The sequence below is a fragment of the Podarcis raffonei genome, chromosome 1 (assembly GCF_027172205.1).
Source record: "Podarcis raffonei isolate rPodRaf1 chromosome 1, rPodRaf1.pri, whole genome shotgun sequence".
In the NCBI taxonomy this organism is placed as follows: Eukaryota; Metazoa; Chordata; class Lepidosauria; order Squamata; family Lacertidae; genus Podarcis; species Podarcis raffonei.
Genome location: NC_070602.1, coordinates 133,931,416 through 133,948,131, shown reverse-complemented (window position 1 = coordinate 133,948,131; position 16,716 = coordinate 133,931,416). Strand labels below are relative to the sequence as shown.

The 16,716-nt window shown below is 43.2% G+C and overlaps 1 protein-coding gene across 1 annotated transcript in view; it reads left to right on the top strand.

Moving 5' to 3' along the window:
- Window positions 1-2,104: 2,104 nt before the first annotated feature.
- Window positions 2,105-16,716, top strand: part of CCNYL1 (cyclin Y like 1) — a 33,094-nt gene continuing 18,482 nt past the window's right edge. The window contains exons 1-3 of the mRNA XM_053363133.1: window positions 2,105-2,471; window positions 14,943-15,017; window positions 15,848-15,882. Of these exons, the coding sequence (XP_053219108.1) occupies window positions 2,225-2,471; window positions 14,943-15,017; window positions 15,848-15,882 (357 nt within the window). The 5' untranslated portion in view covers window positions 2,105-2,224. The remainder of the gene's footprint in view (window positions 2,472-14,942; window positions 15,018-15,847; window positions 15,883-16,716) is intronic.

Genomic DNA, 16,716 nt, shown 5'->3' with positions numbered 1-16,716 from the left:
CTTTGCAAATATCTCGTCACTTTTTGAGCTCTGCAGTCTCTCTGCGCGCAAGTAGCATAGGATGCCAGGCGCGTTCCTGCAGTTGCACTCAGGTCTAACGTGGGGAAAGAGTGCCTAGGGCGTGTCAGACAAGGCACAGGGATGCCTGCCTCTAGTTACAGCATTGCTTGAATGGTCTTGGAGGTCAGATCCACGCACGTGCCTCCCGCCTGCCCCCCAATGTTTCCTCTACAAATCCCCCTTGCCGAATTGGAGGGGCTGCTGATCTCCCCCCCCCACACACCCTTGTTCCCAATGTAGATCTTCATTCGCCTCTTCCTTCCCGGCGCTGGGGGGAGACATCATTTTGTGGCACTCTCTCTGCACTAAATATTCTCCACCTTTCTCCTCAAAGCTGCTGTTCCTCCCTCCGCACAACTTCAAATCTTCAAATATCCCAAGGTTCTGCCGCCTTATGGAGGATGGTGCAAGCTTGGGTTTTTTTCTCCCGCTCCGGAGGGCAGGACTCGAACCCATGGCCTCAAGTTACCAGAAGGGAAATTCTGACTAGACATCAATAAGAACTTTAGTGTGGTAAGAATCGTCCCATAGTGGAAAGGTGGTGGACGGTCTCCTTCCTTGGAGGGTTCGAAGCAGAAGTTGGATAACCATCTGTCATTGATGCTGCAGCTGAGATTCTTTCATTGTAGGGGGTTGGACTAGATGACCCTTGGGAACCCTTCTAACTCTAGAGTATGAATCATTGATGCCTATAATTCTTGGGCTCCATGATCCCTGCAGATGGTGACAGCAGCCACGAAATTAAAAGACGCCTGCTTCTTGGGAGAAAAGCAATGACAAACCTAGACAGCATCTTAAAAAGCAGAGACATCACCTTACCAACAAAGGTTCGTATAGTTAAAGCCATGGTTTTCCCAGTAGTGATGTATGGAAGCGAGAGCTGGACCATAAAGAAGGCTGATCGCTGAAGAATGGATGCTTTTGAATATGGTGCTGGAGGAGACTCTGGAGAGTCCCATGGATGAAACCTCTCCATTCTGAAGGAAATCAGCCCTGAGTGCTCACTGGAAGCACTCAGGGCTGATTTCCTTAAGAATGGAGAGGTTTGATCTTCTTGCAGTCCATGGGACTCTCAAGAGTCTCCTCCAGCACCATAATTCAAAAGCATCAATTCTTTGGCGATCAGCTTTCTTTATGGTCCAGCTCTCACTTCCATACATCACTATTGGGAAAACCATGGCTTTAACTATACAGTGGTACCTCGGGATGCGAACGGGATCCGTTCCGGAGCCCCGTTCGCATCCTGAATGGAACGCAATATGCGATGGTGCGTCTGCACGTGCGCGGGTTGCATTTTGGCACTTCTGCGCATGACATCATTTTGATGGTCTGCGCATGTGCGCGCGGCAAAACCTGGAAGTAGCACAACCTGAATTTGCCTAACCCGAAGCGTATTCATCCTGAGGTATGACTGTACGGACCTTTGTTGGCAAGGTGATGTCTCTGCTTTTTAAGATGCTGTCTAGGTTTGTCATTGCTATTCTCCCAAGAAGCAATATATAGATGATAGATAGATAGATAGATAGATAGATAGATAGATATAGAGTGTGTGTGTGTGTGTGTATATATATATATATATATATGTATATTATATATATGTATGTGTGTGTGTGTGTGTGCCTATGTATGTGCATAAATATGTGTGCGTGCATCTGGCTGTGTGTACATATATGTGCCTATGCCTGTGCATATATTTATGTGCGCCCGCGCATATCCGCTTCTCGACCCCGCCCCCATCACGTGGCCCGGTTCCTGCCGCCCCGCCCCCGTCCCCCCCTTAGCCTTCAGATGCTACGTCGCAGGCGCGCGGGCGGGGCGAGGCGGGGGTGGGGTTTGTCACGTGGGGGCGTGGAGCGCGGCCGGCGGTTGGCTGGCGCGTGCGCAAGGGCGCCGCCGCCGCCGCTCCCTCCTCCTCCTCCGCCGCCGCCGCGGGGACCGTTGGGAAAGCGGCTTCTTCCCGGGTCTTCCGGCTGCGGCTGCTGAGGGGGCGGCGGGAGCGGCTGGTTGGCGAGCGGGGCCGGGCGAGGGCGGCGAGGCGGCAACGGCGGCGGCGTGACAATGAGGCGACGCTGCTGCTGCTGCTGCTGCTGGCGTCGCCGAGGCCTTCTATAGCCGGGCTCGGGCCCAGCCCAGGCGGCGGCGGCGGCGGCTCTCCCGCTCGGCCATGGGGAACACCGTCACCTGCTGCGTCTCTCCCGGCGCCAGCCCCAAGCTCGGCCGGGTCCGCGGCTCGGCGCTGAGGGCGGCGTCCGCCGGAGGGGGCGGGAGCGGGGCGGCGGCGGCGGCGGCCGTGGGGCTCGAGCGGAGGGCGGGCAACTACCGGGAGGTCACTGAGGCCGAGTCGGGGGACTCGGATCCCGGCGGGGGCGGCCCCCACCTGCAGCACATCAGCGACCGCGAGTTCCCGGATGGTGAGTGAGGGAGAGGGGCGTGGGGGGCGTGGAAGTGCCGCTTCCCCCGGAGTGAAGCCTCTCTCGTTCCGTGGCTTCTCCGTGTTATCCCAGGAGCCTTCAGAATGACCCTTACTCGAAAGTAGGTCCAGCTTTGATCAGCAAGGCTGTTATTTCCAAATCCCCGCTGGGTGAGCTCCCTACAGCTTTTCTCAAACTCCGGTCCCCAGATGTTTTGGGACTACAACTCCCATCAGCCCTAAGGATGGCTCGCAAAATTTAAGTTGGAAGGGACCTCAGGGTCAATCTAATCACCAGCCTTCTGGTTAGCAGCCGGATTAACCCATCGTGCAAGGAAGGGGGCACAAAGGTTTCACGTGCCTGTGATAGCATAGTTCTTGCGCCCAGTGTTTGAAATTAACGAAGCACATTTTGCACCTGACTATTGGTCACTTGCGACCAAGTGAAGATGCCAGGATGGCGCCTGACATGCCAGGGATCTGGACTGTTTTCATACATTTCATTGGATCTGGACTGTTTTCATACATTAAAATCACATCCTGTAGAATACTAACCACTATATTTTATCTGCACAATCAGAATGAATTTCAGGAACAAAAAGGCTTTTTCTGTGCAGCCTGAGTAGGAGCAGTGAGCAATGTTGTAGTTAATTGTTGTAGCTTGTCTTCAGTTACCCCACCCCACTCCCTGCTCACAGTTGTGAAGAATATTCCTACATTATGAACAGTCAGTGTCACCATTAAGAAAAAGAGGTAGGAATAGACCAATATATATGTGGACTGTTCCTGGATCAAGTGACTTTTCTTCTTTAAGTTCTCAAGGTTCTTAACCTAGCTCAAAGTTGTCATCTGAACTAGCGAGATGTTTAACTGGTAATCAATCACAGCCTGTCCATCCTTTGAAAAATAAGGCTTTAGACCCATCTTGCTCCAAAATGGCAACAAGGCATTTCGTTTTGGCAACTGCAACCTTGGATTAAGGAGCCATTTGGCACCTAGTTTATACAACTGAGTTTCTGACACTGGTCACAAAGGGTTAACAGCACAATGTTTATTTGAGTAACAATGAAAGCAAATTCACAGTAAACTGAAATCTGGGGTGAATGTAATTAGAACTAGTAATCTCCCAAACCTATTCCTAACTGGCTAATCTTTCCTGTCAACTGACCAAAGTTCCCACTGCCACCCAATTATCCTATGCCCTTTTCAGCCTCCCCCTCCCCTTTTAACATTCTGTACTCCCTATGGATTTCCTTCCCCTACCCTCAAAGCTCAAACTCAAAATATGGTTCATTACACCAGTTTTGGACTATGCTGCCCTTGCTAGTCCCTGGCCTGCCTCCGGGACTGGCGGTGATCAGCGCAGAAACTGATGCTGTCTGTGTGTGATTTGTGGGTCTGTTTGTCATTCAGAGAAATCTCTGTCTGGAAACAAGCTTAAATAGTATGTCAGAAGAGTAATAATGTGATGAACACTCCTTTAGCTTGTAGTGTATCACTGAAGGAGGATGTGAATGTTTCCGCCTGTACTTTGAACCTTAGAGGTGGGGAAGTTTAAAGAGAAATTATTTATGTTTATTACTTTCCAATTCGTCCATTAACCAGAATGGCTAACTTCTCATCAGGCTTGTAATCCAGTCATCTCATGTGCTCTTGGCCGGATTGAGACAGCAATTCTAGGTCTTCATTTTGCTTTTAGTAATCATCAGTATAAACTAGGACCATGGTGCACCATCAAGTTCCCAACATTCTGTTCCACTTAAGTGTCACCAAGGGATGAATCCAGGTTCAAGGTGTACAGATAGGAGCACTGTTTGTGCCTGCTTGAAGACTTGGAGTCTAAATGCAAAGCTGAGAAGGGGTAGCTTAATTCCAAGTGAGAAGTGGGAATGCAGAACAGCTCAGAAGTGGAGTACTTCACTGCTGAATTTAATGGGAAAGTAGTCATTGCTACTTGGGGGGAAATGGGTGTGGATAACCCTTCTGTTTCCCTTAGAAGATGGGCAGTAGTTGCTGAAGTGGAACAATGGAAAAGATTGATAATAAAAGTTCCTGCAGAAGAAGAGATGACTTGGTGGGTTGGTCTTGAAGTCCTTGTTCTTGTTGTGTTTCCTTCTGGTAGCAGGTCCCAATTACAGGAGTGCCACCCCCACTTATTTATTTTTAAAAATATATGATGTTTGTTTACTTCATTAAAACTATTGTGGGTTTATTATGTAGGGTCCCTGGGCTTCTCCCCTATAATTCCAGAACTGGTAGTAGATAGCTGTGTTTTGAAAACTTTTCTTGCTATCTTTCTTAGTATCAGCCATTGTTTTTCGTTGTCTTCATGGAGATTTTTTGCTGCGTCTGATAGGTTGAAACAGTACCTTTTCTAATACTGGGGCTGTTTAGAAAAGCTAAATGGCAGCAGCTCTCATTGCACACAGGCTGCATAGTGTTGCTGCTTGTCTTTCAAACGTCCAGTTTATGGTAATCTGTTCTTCTTTCTTCCAAAAGCTATCTTATAGAGAGAGCTGCGATCCAGCCTCAAAGTTAGTGTTCACACTTCTCTTATGGTCTTCTAGTAAGTGATGCATTGAGAGCAGTTGGATAATTTTTATACAGTATACAACCATATAGTATAACTTAGCCCCAGATGAGCAACAGCTGTCCATTAATAATGGGAACAAGCACAACACTTTTCCAGAGTGATCTGGCCATTTTGTGGAGTTATATACTGTATACACTTCCACTTCTTGGCATATAATATTGGGGGGTAGACTTTAACATTTGTGTATATTTTACTAATCTGGCAAAGCATCTTTGGATTACATTGAAGTAGTTTGTACTCCAGTATGAAAGAAGGGATTCGGATCTCAACTAGAGGATCTGAGCAACTCTTGGAGAAATCTAACCCTTCTCCCCTATTTCCCTGGCAATTCCTTTGAACGTGACTTGTTTATTTTAACAAGAAACTGCCTTTGTATTGGAACTGCAGTTGTGATGGCATCTTCCTATAATGATGTTTGGAAGCAAAATATGCAATGTAAGCAAATACATTCCATCTTAAATTTGTATGATGCATACCAATCCCAGAACTTATTTCTTGATGGGGACACTTGATACCTTTTTAAAACTGAGACATGCTGCTTCTAATAACTAATATGTAGTTATGAATTGTGATACAAAAGTTATGTTCAGAGTGCAAGTTGCAAGACAAGTTTGAGTGTCTTAACCACTGAATTTTCTGTGTGTTTATTGGAAGGAAGGAAAAGGGTGGTGGAACAATGGAATTCTGGAGGCTAATTTAAAAATGACATAATATAGCTAGACAATGGCAAGCTATATCCAGACCAACAGGAAGTTAAGTTACAGCAGTAAAGTCAGACATCGGCAACCCACTCCCACCCAGCTCTTGCTCCATGCAGGTTTCCTGGGGGGGGGGGGGGATTAAGTTATGTTTGCTTCCTGAACCAAAGGAATAATACTAAACTTAGTTGTACCTATCAGAAGAGTACTTTGACATGGGAAAATATTTATCAGTCTTACTCAGTTATAGTAGCGTTCTGATTTGTGAACAGTCTTATTGGTTAATCTTCTTGATTGACTGGTTCGGAATATAGTAAGTGAAGAATGATAAATGTGGCCAAATTCTTCAAATGATGGCTAGCCATCTGTGTGGTTGCCTTGCTGTATGAGTTTTTTGACTATCATAATGGCACAAACAATTTCTTCGTTCTGTTTCAGAAAAAGTGCAGTGGGGGCTTCAGTAAATTTTTATTGATAATATTTTAGTTTTACCTCTGTTTTCCAAGGTGAATGAACAACACTTAGGTCAATTTAGTTTCACACTAAATATTAACATTAAAAACCAATAATCAGGAGAATCGTAATATACAGTTAGCAACATAAAATTCCATAAATACCTGGATAGTAAAAATTACAGGCTCAGAAACTTCTAAATGCAGTAATAATAGCAGCAGAGAAAAGCAGGCGCAATAAAAAGGAGCAATAAAAACAGCGGGAGTAGATAAAATTAAACTACAATGTTGTTAGAAAAGGGAAACCGTTCCTTGTTAAAAATTGCAAGCGTACAACTCTGCAAAACAGTACGGGTGAAGAAAGGGGAAGCAAACCTAACACTTCACAGTTACCTTCAAAGTATTCAGAAGGGTTAATGCTTAGTGCTGAGCAGCTTTTTCTCCTGGAGTAGCTGTGACAAGTCTAGGAGTGAAACAGGCTACAGCTTGCTCTTGCAACAGAGCAGACGTGAACAAACACCAGGCCTTTCTCACAAGGCACCTCTCAGAGGAAAGGATCTGCAATACTATCAGTTCCAGCTCGAAAATATAAAATTACATGTGGGCTTTAGGCCCAGTTTTGGAAGGGTTGTCCTGTGGGATGAAATATGTGGTAGTAGTAAGGAGCAAGAGGAATATAACTGTGTTGATTCCTTTGGACCTCTAGGCAGCTTTCAACATTGCCATCCTTCTGGTTAGACTATTTTGTGTTGGAAGAATTGCATTGCGGTGGCTCCACTCCTGCTTGGATTGTTGAGACCCTGCTGGCATTGAGGGGGTTATTGCTCTGCTCCTTGGCAAGTGTGTTATGGGATCCCACAGGGTTCTTACATTATCTCCCATACTGGTTAATATCTACATGAAATTGCTTAGAGAAGTCATCCACAAATTTAACACTGGTGTCGTCAGTAGACACAGATGACACCCAGCTCTATCTCTCCTTTTCATCTTTCATCAGTGCCTAGGTACAGTAATGCCCAAATCCAGATAAGATGATGGTTCTGTTAGGTGGTGGTTCACCTGCCTGATTGAGGACTTTAACTTGTTCTGGAAGGCGTTGCATCCACTGTAAGGATCCGATTCACAGTAGATCATAGGTCTGGTGTTATCACTGTCGATGCAAGTAGCCTCAGTGACATGAAGTGCCCTTTATCAGCTGTAGCCCTCTCTGGACAGAGATAACCTTGCTACAGTTACCTGTGTTCTTTCTTATAACCTACTGCTTGGAGTAATGTGATATACCAGTGTTAGAAACTGAGATATGATAGCTAGGAGCTAAATGGTACTTTAAACCTAGGTTATGGGTACAACAATGGAATGTCTAGGCATGGTTTTTTAATACCAAGAATACAAAGCTGAAAATGAATGAACTGCAGCTAAAATATTACGTTCATTTTTCACATGGTCTAGTCCTTCCCCGACCCACCCCCCCTAATATTCTGAAGAGGGTCTCTTCTCCAGTCTTCAGAGAATAACTGGAAGTGGGGAGGCAGAAGAAGGTCCTCCTTTCCTTCCACTCTGCAGTTTTAATCTGAAATCTTAGGCGCAGTACTGCGCCCAGAGCTCAGAATCTGTTCGCGCTAATGGACTTCCCTGTTGCAAATTGTGCCTAGAACAACGGGAGTTTCGAACCCTGTATTATACACAAGGCTGCCTCTGAAAAAGATCTGGAAACAACATCAAACATCTGGAAACAACCCAATCCTAAACAAGGCAGCAGGGTATCAGGGACCCAGCAATCACATCATATTACTGTGGTGTATTCCCACCTGCACTGGCTGCTATCCTTCTCTGAGTTCCACTGCTTCATGGGGTGTGCCAGATGGCTACTGGAGAGAGAATATTTTTGGTACTGGTGCCCTGGTTATGGAATGCCCTCAAAGTAGTACCACCAGCCCCTGCCGGGGGTGCAGGCCTCGAGGGGCACAAAATCACCTCTCAAGACTAGGGAACGTATGACGTATGTGTGTTTGGCGACACTGTGTGGCAATACACTGCGGCACAAAGGCGTGCACTTTTTTCCATCCTCAGTCCGGACACTTCAAGTACTTGGGATGCATAACATGTAACAATTGGGTTGTGCAAAATGTTATGTCTAATGTGGCTATTGTAAAGTGATTCCCCCTCACCCTGGTGGCGGCAGGTGGGACCCTATGTACGCCTCTGGCCCTCCTCAGAGAGACTTGCCTGTGCAAGTGCTCAAGTCATCCTTTTGATTGCAGGGTTTATATTTTCCTTTATATTTTATACAAAATTCATTAGATCTTTTATTGTGTTTTAATGCTAGTCTTACGGCTTGCTGACGGTGGTTTATCACTTCTTTTACTGTGATTATTTGTCTTGTCTTGTTGCTTGTTTTTAATTAATATTTGGGCAGAGGCTATTATTTAAAGAAGCTGATCTTCCTACAATCCTACACACATTAAAGTAAATCCTACTGAAGCCAGTGAGACTTGCTGATGAAATATGCATAAAATCCAACTGTAAGAGACCTAAGGAAAGACAGACAAAACGGAAATGGCAGGGAATTCAATACACTTTCCTTGTTCATGAGAATGATGGGCAACTAAACTTACAATATACAGGCATAGCTCACTTCATTGCGCGTTGCAGATATTGTTACCTTATGAGGATGCGGGTGCAGCTGCAGGCAGCCTTACCATTTCCAGGGGAAGGAAGCCCCCTACCACCACTGCCCCTCTTCTGGTTATGAGAGTGGAGCCGGCTGGAGCTGGGGTTTTGCCCTCCCACCCATGCAGCCAAGGTGGCCTAGGACCCTTATACCTACAGGACTGCCTCTCCCGGTATGCCCCACGGAGAGCCTCAAGGTCCATAAATAGCAACACCCTAGTGGTCCCGGGCCCTAAGGAAGTTAGATTGGCTTCAACCAGAGCCAGGGCCTTTTCAACTCTGGCTCCAGCCTGGGGGAACGCTCTGCCTCACGAGACCAGGGCCCTGCAGGATCTGATTTCTTTCCGCAGGGCCTGTAAGACAGAGTTGTTCTGCCTGGCCTTTGGCTTGGAGCCAATTTGATTCTCTCCCCATCTTTCTTTTTTCTTTTCCTTTCTCCTCCTGCGATGAGGTTTCAATATTTTAATTTTGTGTTTTAATTTTGTTTTTAAGTTGTATTCATTCAATTTGTTTTTATTACTGCTTGTTAGCTGCCCTGAGCCCGGCCTTGGCTGGGGAGGGCGGGGTATAAATAAAAATTATTATTATTATTATTAATAGACTACTACAGTATAGTGTAAACATAACTTTTATATGTACTGGGATGTACAGTATGCCTATATAAGCATTTAATCTCGGTTGGGTTGCCATTGCACTTTGCTGTTTTCCTGTAAGTCATGGGGCCAAGCTAGTCCAAAGCAAAGGACAGCTAGTTTTACATATTCTGTAAAAGTTAGCCTACAATATCTAATAGGAAAAGCAACTGGTCTTTTGAGTTATATCCGAGTCATTTAAGACGGCTTTTAAAGTCTACAACCAATTCTGAAAAATAGTTCAGACAGTTTTAGCCATCTAAATCAGGGATCAGCAACCTTTTTCAGCCGTGGGGCCAGTCCACCGTCCCTCAGACCATGTGGTGGGCCAGACTATATTTTGAAAAGAAAAAGAAAAAAGAACAAATAACCCACAAATAACCCAGTGATTCATTTTAAATAAAAGCACACATTCTACTCATGTAAAAACACCAGGCAGGCCCCACAAATAACCCAGAGGTGCATTTTAAATAAAAGGACACATTCTATTCATGTAAAAACACGCTGTTTCCCAGGCCATCCACGGGCCGGATTGACAAGGCGATTGGGCTGCATCTGGTTGCCTACCCCTGATCTAAATGTTTTTGGAAAGCGCAGCTGGGTTTTTGATTCAGTGGACCTTTTTTTCATTCGGTTTTGCTTTCTTCCTTAGGGCTAGGAAATATGTGGCTGAAGTTCTATAATGTCTTTAGAATTTGGGAGTTATTACTCCAGAGGATGGATAAAAATCATTGGCTTGGCTTAAATTTTGGTTGCAAAACAGTGGGAAGAGGCATGCATGTTTGGGTTAAGCATTATAAATGTCATAATAGGCCATGTGTTGTCTTATGGCAAATCATGAATACTTATGACTCTTTGAACCAAACATTTTGGATGCTTCTTCAGTGAGATCGAAAGTAAATGGCTTTTGTTGTGTAACTTCTACCCCAGTTTCCAGAAAGTTAGGGTGCTTAGGACAGGATTATAAAATGGGCTTGAACACATCCAGTGGCTTGATTTAAATCTGTGGTTTTAACTTGCTTAAGTAAAGATTAATTTAAATCAATTTCCCCATTGTCTAAAACATACTTCCTGAACAGCCATACCCACTACTTGGTTGCTATGGCAGTTAAAACACTTCAATTAAATAAAGCCTTTATACTACCTAGAAGCATAATCCGAAACCTTTGGTCATACAGCATGCATTCTTTGTACACTCCACAATTGCATCTCTTTTAAAACAAGGGAAGTGATTGTGAAGCTACTGGATTTTTGTCTGGCTGTGTTCACATAGCAGCATCACTCACCTGAAGACAAGAGCCACAATCCAGTACAGAATTAAATACATTAGATTGTGGCCTAGGTCTTCAGAATTTTCCAGAAGAAACTGGACCAGTGTTCTTGCACATTAGATAGAAAGTGGATGTCTTTCTTTTTAGTTGATAGTTACAAATGTCAATCATTTCTTCAACAATAAATGTGTTCCATTGTATCGTAATTATAAGGTGTCAGATTTTTTTCCAGGCAATATTTATTTTCATACTGATTCTGTAAGTGTTTGTGAGTGTGCATCACAATTGGGCTTTAAGAACTGTAGAATTTAACATGCTTTATTACATTACAGATTTTATTTCAAATCAAGCTATCTTCAGAAGTGAACAACATTATTAAAAATTACAAATCCATCTTAAAAAAAAATGCAGTGAAATAAATGGGTTTGGCACCCTATGGCAAGCCTTTTAGAAGCTTTTTATTATAAAATGTCATAAGATTTGGCAGCAGCTTACGACAGCAGGTGCTGCATTGGAACTAAGAAAAGTAATTCAGGAAAGTTGTTAAAAACCGACCAACTTTAAAATATTAGTATGTGTTATGTAGAACCTTTATAATCTGAGCTGGTTCACATGGTATGCTAAACTATGAAGTACAGGCAATACCTGATTCAGTCATGACAGCCAGATAGGTGGCTGTGCAACAAACTTTAGCTGCAGCTCATGGTTAGTGAGGACCCACTTACCTGGAAGAAACCCCATTAAATTCAGTAGGACTTCTGAGTCAATATCATTACGTTTTTAGTGTCCTTGCATGTCTGCATGGAGCGAAATGGAAATTAACTTCTACATATGTGCAGTCCACCTTCTGAGCTTACACGTACTATGAACTGATCTTCCTTTAAGTTTCATAATAATAATTCTGTGTGTGTTCATGTGCAAATCTGTGTTTCTCTGTACAGTACTTTTAAAAAATCAAGTTCCTGTAAATCGTGAAGTGCATGAGGTATGCAGGCTGTATCAGTAGAGGTTTGGGATTTAACTTCTACTTCATTGTAAACCAAAATTACTCTGATGTAATTGTATACTAACCAAATGAGTGAATGGAAAGCTTGACTTAAACCAATAATTGTTTCCTCTCTTTTGGTGACTTAAATTAATTTCCTAACCCTCACCCCCATTCTGATGGGAGATTTGATATAGAGCTTGCAATATAATAATGACTGTTTCTACATATGACCTCTTTTTAATTCAGGTGTAGGGCAGCAGTGCCATTTCATCTGTTCCCTGAAGGACTATGTGGATGAGCAAACTGTCTGAAACTATTTCACCGTTACTGGTACTTATAAGTGCTTTTGCCCTTACTTTGTATGGACAGTGGAGTCATCCATCAGTGTCCTGCTGAACGGCCGGGGAGGAAATTTAAGTCATTCCAAAGCAGATGATTATATGATATAATAGCTTGCTTTTGTGCTGCATGAGATTGTTAGGATGGAGAAAGCAATACTTTTGTTCCCTTTTGTAACAGGACTTTGCTTGTTATGAGACGTTCAGGAACCTGATGTTCAAGGACCTACCATTTGGGGTCAGTTCAGAGACAGAAGAATAAAGAGATGGAGCTTTCCTCCATCTCTTTTCCAGTTGCATATTTCAATGCCTCCCTTTCTCTACCATTCACTGAGGCCCAACTTAAACAAGATGCAGGACATAGGTTTAGCACCTACGTGTCTCCAATCACACCAGTCATTTTCAGATTGTTGGCTTGTTCACGTGTTACATTAGCAGGTCAATTATTAGCGGGCAAGGCAGACACACAGTTTGTGTTCCAACACTATATGCAAATAGGCAAACAAACATGCTGCGTGTGTGGAAACATGACAGGGTGTGGGGGGAATGTTCCAACACTACAATGCTTGGACAGAAATGTAACAATGTCATTCATGCATTTGCTATCCAACTTCAGCTCAGAATTATGCAAGGATATCCTGCATTGCAGAGGGTTGGCCTAGATGACCCTCGGGGTCCCTTCCAACTCTATGATTTATGATTATAGCCATGTTAGTATGTCAAAGAGAGAAACTGCAGTGCCTTAGAGAGGAAATTGTCTCACTGCAGCATAAACTTTCACTGTCAGCCGTCCAAAGGCATACCAGTATGTCTACAATTTAAATCCCTTGGAGCAGCTGTTCCTGCTTGGCAGAGACTTGGGCCATGCTGCTGAAGATTCCCCTCTGGTAAACGGCAGTGTATTCTGTTAATCTGCAGCACATGTGGTTCTTTTGTATTTAAGTCCGTCTGTAAAATTACTGCTGAAGTATAAGTGAATCCTGTGTCTATATAGCATAGGTCATTTTGTGGCCAACTATCTTTGCAAGCGTGCCAGAAATCAAGACCCAAGTGCGAGAGTCACTCTGGCACACACTATAACACATAAAACAGCTGCTACACATTTGTGGTATGTTTTTGCCTCTAGTGAACTGGGCTGGGGGAAAGGCCGCTAGGTAGGGTAGGAAAGGGGTGTGTGTGTGTGTGTGTGTATCCATTATTCAAAGCTATTCAAAAAGTCTATTCATTATTTTTTAAAGTTAAGACTTAAAAAGTAATCCTGACCTGAGATGACCTCATAGCATCGAAAATGCCTTGTGTTTGGGTTCCCCCAACTCAGTATCCTTTATATGAATTTCTTAAGTTTCAGTATTTACAAGCTTTCTGGTGACTCATGTCTCTTAGAAGTAAACCCAACTTCAATGATCTAAGTGTGAAATAATGTGTTTTAATGTATGTTTCCCATTCATACTTGGAAAGTGTTCTTAACCAACTTCTTGAAATTCTTGGGGACTGCCTGTAGATTTTTAAAGGTTTGGCATAATTAAAGCTACTTTCTTTGTTTACTCAGAGAGGAAAACTAAACTACTGGTGAACAGCTGGATGCTTTTAGGAAGCCATCTAGTATTAGTCTAGCTTGTCCACACAATGTACTTGAAATAGCCGGTCTAGCATGGCAATATTAGAAATTCAGATACATAATCTAATCGCCAAATGGCACTTTAAACCTAGGTTGCACTCGCCACAACAGAATGTCTAGGTGCTCTTTTCTTTTGGCAATAGGATTTATTATTAACAAATTCAATATTCAAGGAAGATATTTCAGAAGTGACATTTTGCTTTAACCAGTCACCAACCTGGCATCCGGAGATCTTCACGTGGTGGCTATTGGACCTGCACCAGTCACAAAATGCACCTGGCTAATTTCTAACACTGGGCAATATGTGTTATATATCTAATGAGGGCCGCTCATGCAGAAGAGCTGAGGCAGTATTGATGGTCTAGCACATGGTATCACTATGGTATCACATGATTGACAGGTGGGTTGCCCCATCCACATGTCGAAATCCCTTGCACTTGTGCAAGGGATTTCACAATGCTGTTTGCAGTAGTCTCTTCCCATCTCTTTTAAAGATTGCTACAGCAGTCTTCAAAGGCGGTTGGGAGACTACTGCAAATAATGTTCAGCACATGCTTTCCAGCAGTCTCTTGCCCCCCACTTTAAAGATTGCTCTGGTGCTCTTTAAAGTGTGGGGGGGGAGCTCTTTCGAAGAGTGCTGCAAAGCAAGTGCCAGCTTCTTCATCATTGTGTGACAGAACAGTTCCTGTCAGAGCCTGTATCTAAAGCAGACATTGGTTCTTTTTTAATACCCCCTCCCCAAAATATGTTGATCTTCTTCAAAGGTTGAAACAATTGGCATGGAGCAGACTTTCCAAGAACATCCTGTCCATTAGTTGATGTCACCAGTGACATCAGCTGATGGGCAGTTGGCTTAGAGAAATGGCAAACACAGATTGGCCCATTGGCCAGAGTTCCCCACCCCTGATCTATTCAGAGCAGGCTGATGACTCGGACTTTAAATCCAACTGAATGGGGTAAATACCAGTTCAGTATGCTCAACATTAGTGGTGTTATTGTTGTTGTTGTTGTTATTATTATTATTCTAAGATATGGTTCTTCTAGTGTTTGAATGTATGAAAATGTACTATATAGATACTAATTATGTAACTGTTGGGAAGTATGGGATAGGTAGGATGTCTAGGAGTAAGTTCACTTTTCTTGGAATGTAGATGTGTTTCCCAAAATAAATCCAAACCTAGGAATAGCATCCCTTCTGTTTCTTTGTTTCAGATTTAGCATTGGAGTCAAATCCATCTGACCATCCTAGAGCAAGCACAATTTTCTTGAGCAAATCCCAAACAGATGGTAAGCTATCTTTTGCTCTCTTAAAACGAAGGAGGGGAGGATATGATAGAGTGGATGGATTTTGATTGAGAAATGCCGCTGTCTCCTTCCACTTCCGTCAAAATACTGACTCTACGTCAACATTTTAAGCTGCTCTTTCTTCATAGCCATTTTCCAAGGCATTTAAAAATATGCTTTTAATTCATCCATTCTTTTGAAACACTCGCCACTCATTAGAATGAATAGGAATGATTGCATTTCTTATTTAGGAATGGTTTAGGATGGTTGTCCCATGACCAGTGCTTGGAAAAAAAATCTACTTAGGTTTATCCTGGCAGAGTGTGTGCCTTGTAGCTTGAAGCTCAGTAGCTTTAGATAACACAACTCGTAACAGCATTTATTTTTGTAATCACATGTTCTTCGTGGTATAAAATTTCAGTGCCGTTGGATTAGCTCAAACTTAGCAAGTAAATGCTTAAAGCAGTGCTCTCTAGTGATGAAATACCAAGAGTCTTGAATGCATTTTTCCCCACTGGAGGAACTGCTGCAGTAACTCCCTAGTCTTTGCAGAGCAGAAGGTTCTGTTGCTTTGAGTGGCACTAACTCTGTGTCAACCTTTCTTGTATTGGGAGTAAATGTTAGGTTTCCCAAAAAAGTAGCATAAAGTTGACACACCCTGGAAGTGATAAACTGTGCTCAACTGAAAACTGAATTATTGTCGGATAAATCATGGGTGGTATTTGTTGGGTTTGATTGTATACTCCTAGCAGTTAAACAGATTGCATTCTAAAATACAGAATGTGTTTAGAAGTTGAAGCATTCATTAATAAAAGTGTTCACTCCCTTTTCAGTGAGAGAGAAGAGGAAAAGCAACCACATCAACCATGTAAGTACATCTAGCAAATGAAGAACGTTTAAGCAAAAGCCCAGCTAGTTACATGCAGAAAATGGCAGCAGTGAGCTTAAGAGTTTCACTCCTTACTATTCCAACAGCTTACTTCAAACGTTTAAACCATTCACTGCATATTTAAGTTCTTGCATTGCAGGGGGTTGGACTAGATGACCCTTTGGGGCATTTCCAGCTCTGCAATTCTATGATCCTCAAGTTTCCTTTTTCTATAGCGCAGTAGAACACAATCCTAGCTGCTGTTGTTGACTGCACAATATCTCAGTCTAAGCACTCACATGATATAATCGTTTCAAGTGCAAAAGCATATTTAATAAGTGAGCATGAAATTTGTCTCCCACATGGCTAATGCTGTGGTGGAGAGGGAGCGTTAATGTGTGATTCAGTGGGAGCTAGAGAAGAGGGTCACCTGTGACTAATGGGATTAGTGGTGAATAATCCGTTCAGCATGTCACTTCCATATTTTTTTGCCTGCCAACACTTGATAGAACAAGTGCTCTGTGCTCCCGTTTCCCTTCTGTTTCAGAAACACTTTGCAGCCAAAGTAGAATGGGAGTAAACTCTTAAGCAGAAGGTAGTTCATGTTTAATTTCCGTTGAACAGCCTGTTAACAGCCAGTTGCTGGAATTCCTGCAGAGTACAGGACTGGGTGGGCCTCAGTCTGAACATTGCATCTTCAGGAACAGTGGAATTTTTCTGAATTACTTAAGACAAATTAATTATATTTTAAATGTTAAGATCCTGAGGATGTGCTTTGTTTGTTTAAACAACCCACAGGGATTCTAGTACAGTAACAACAAAATATTCTGCAAA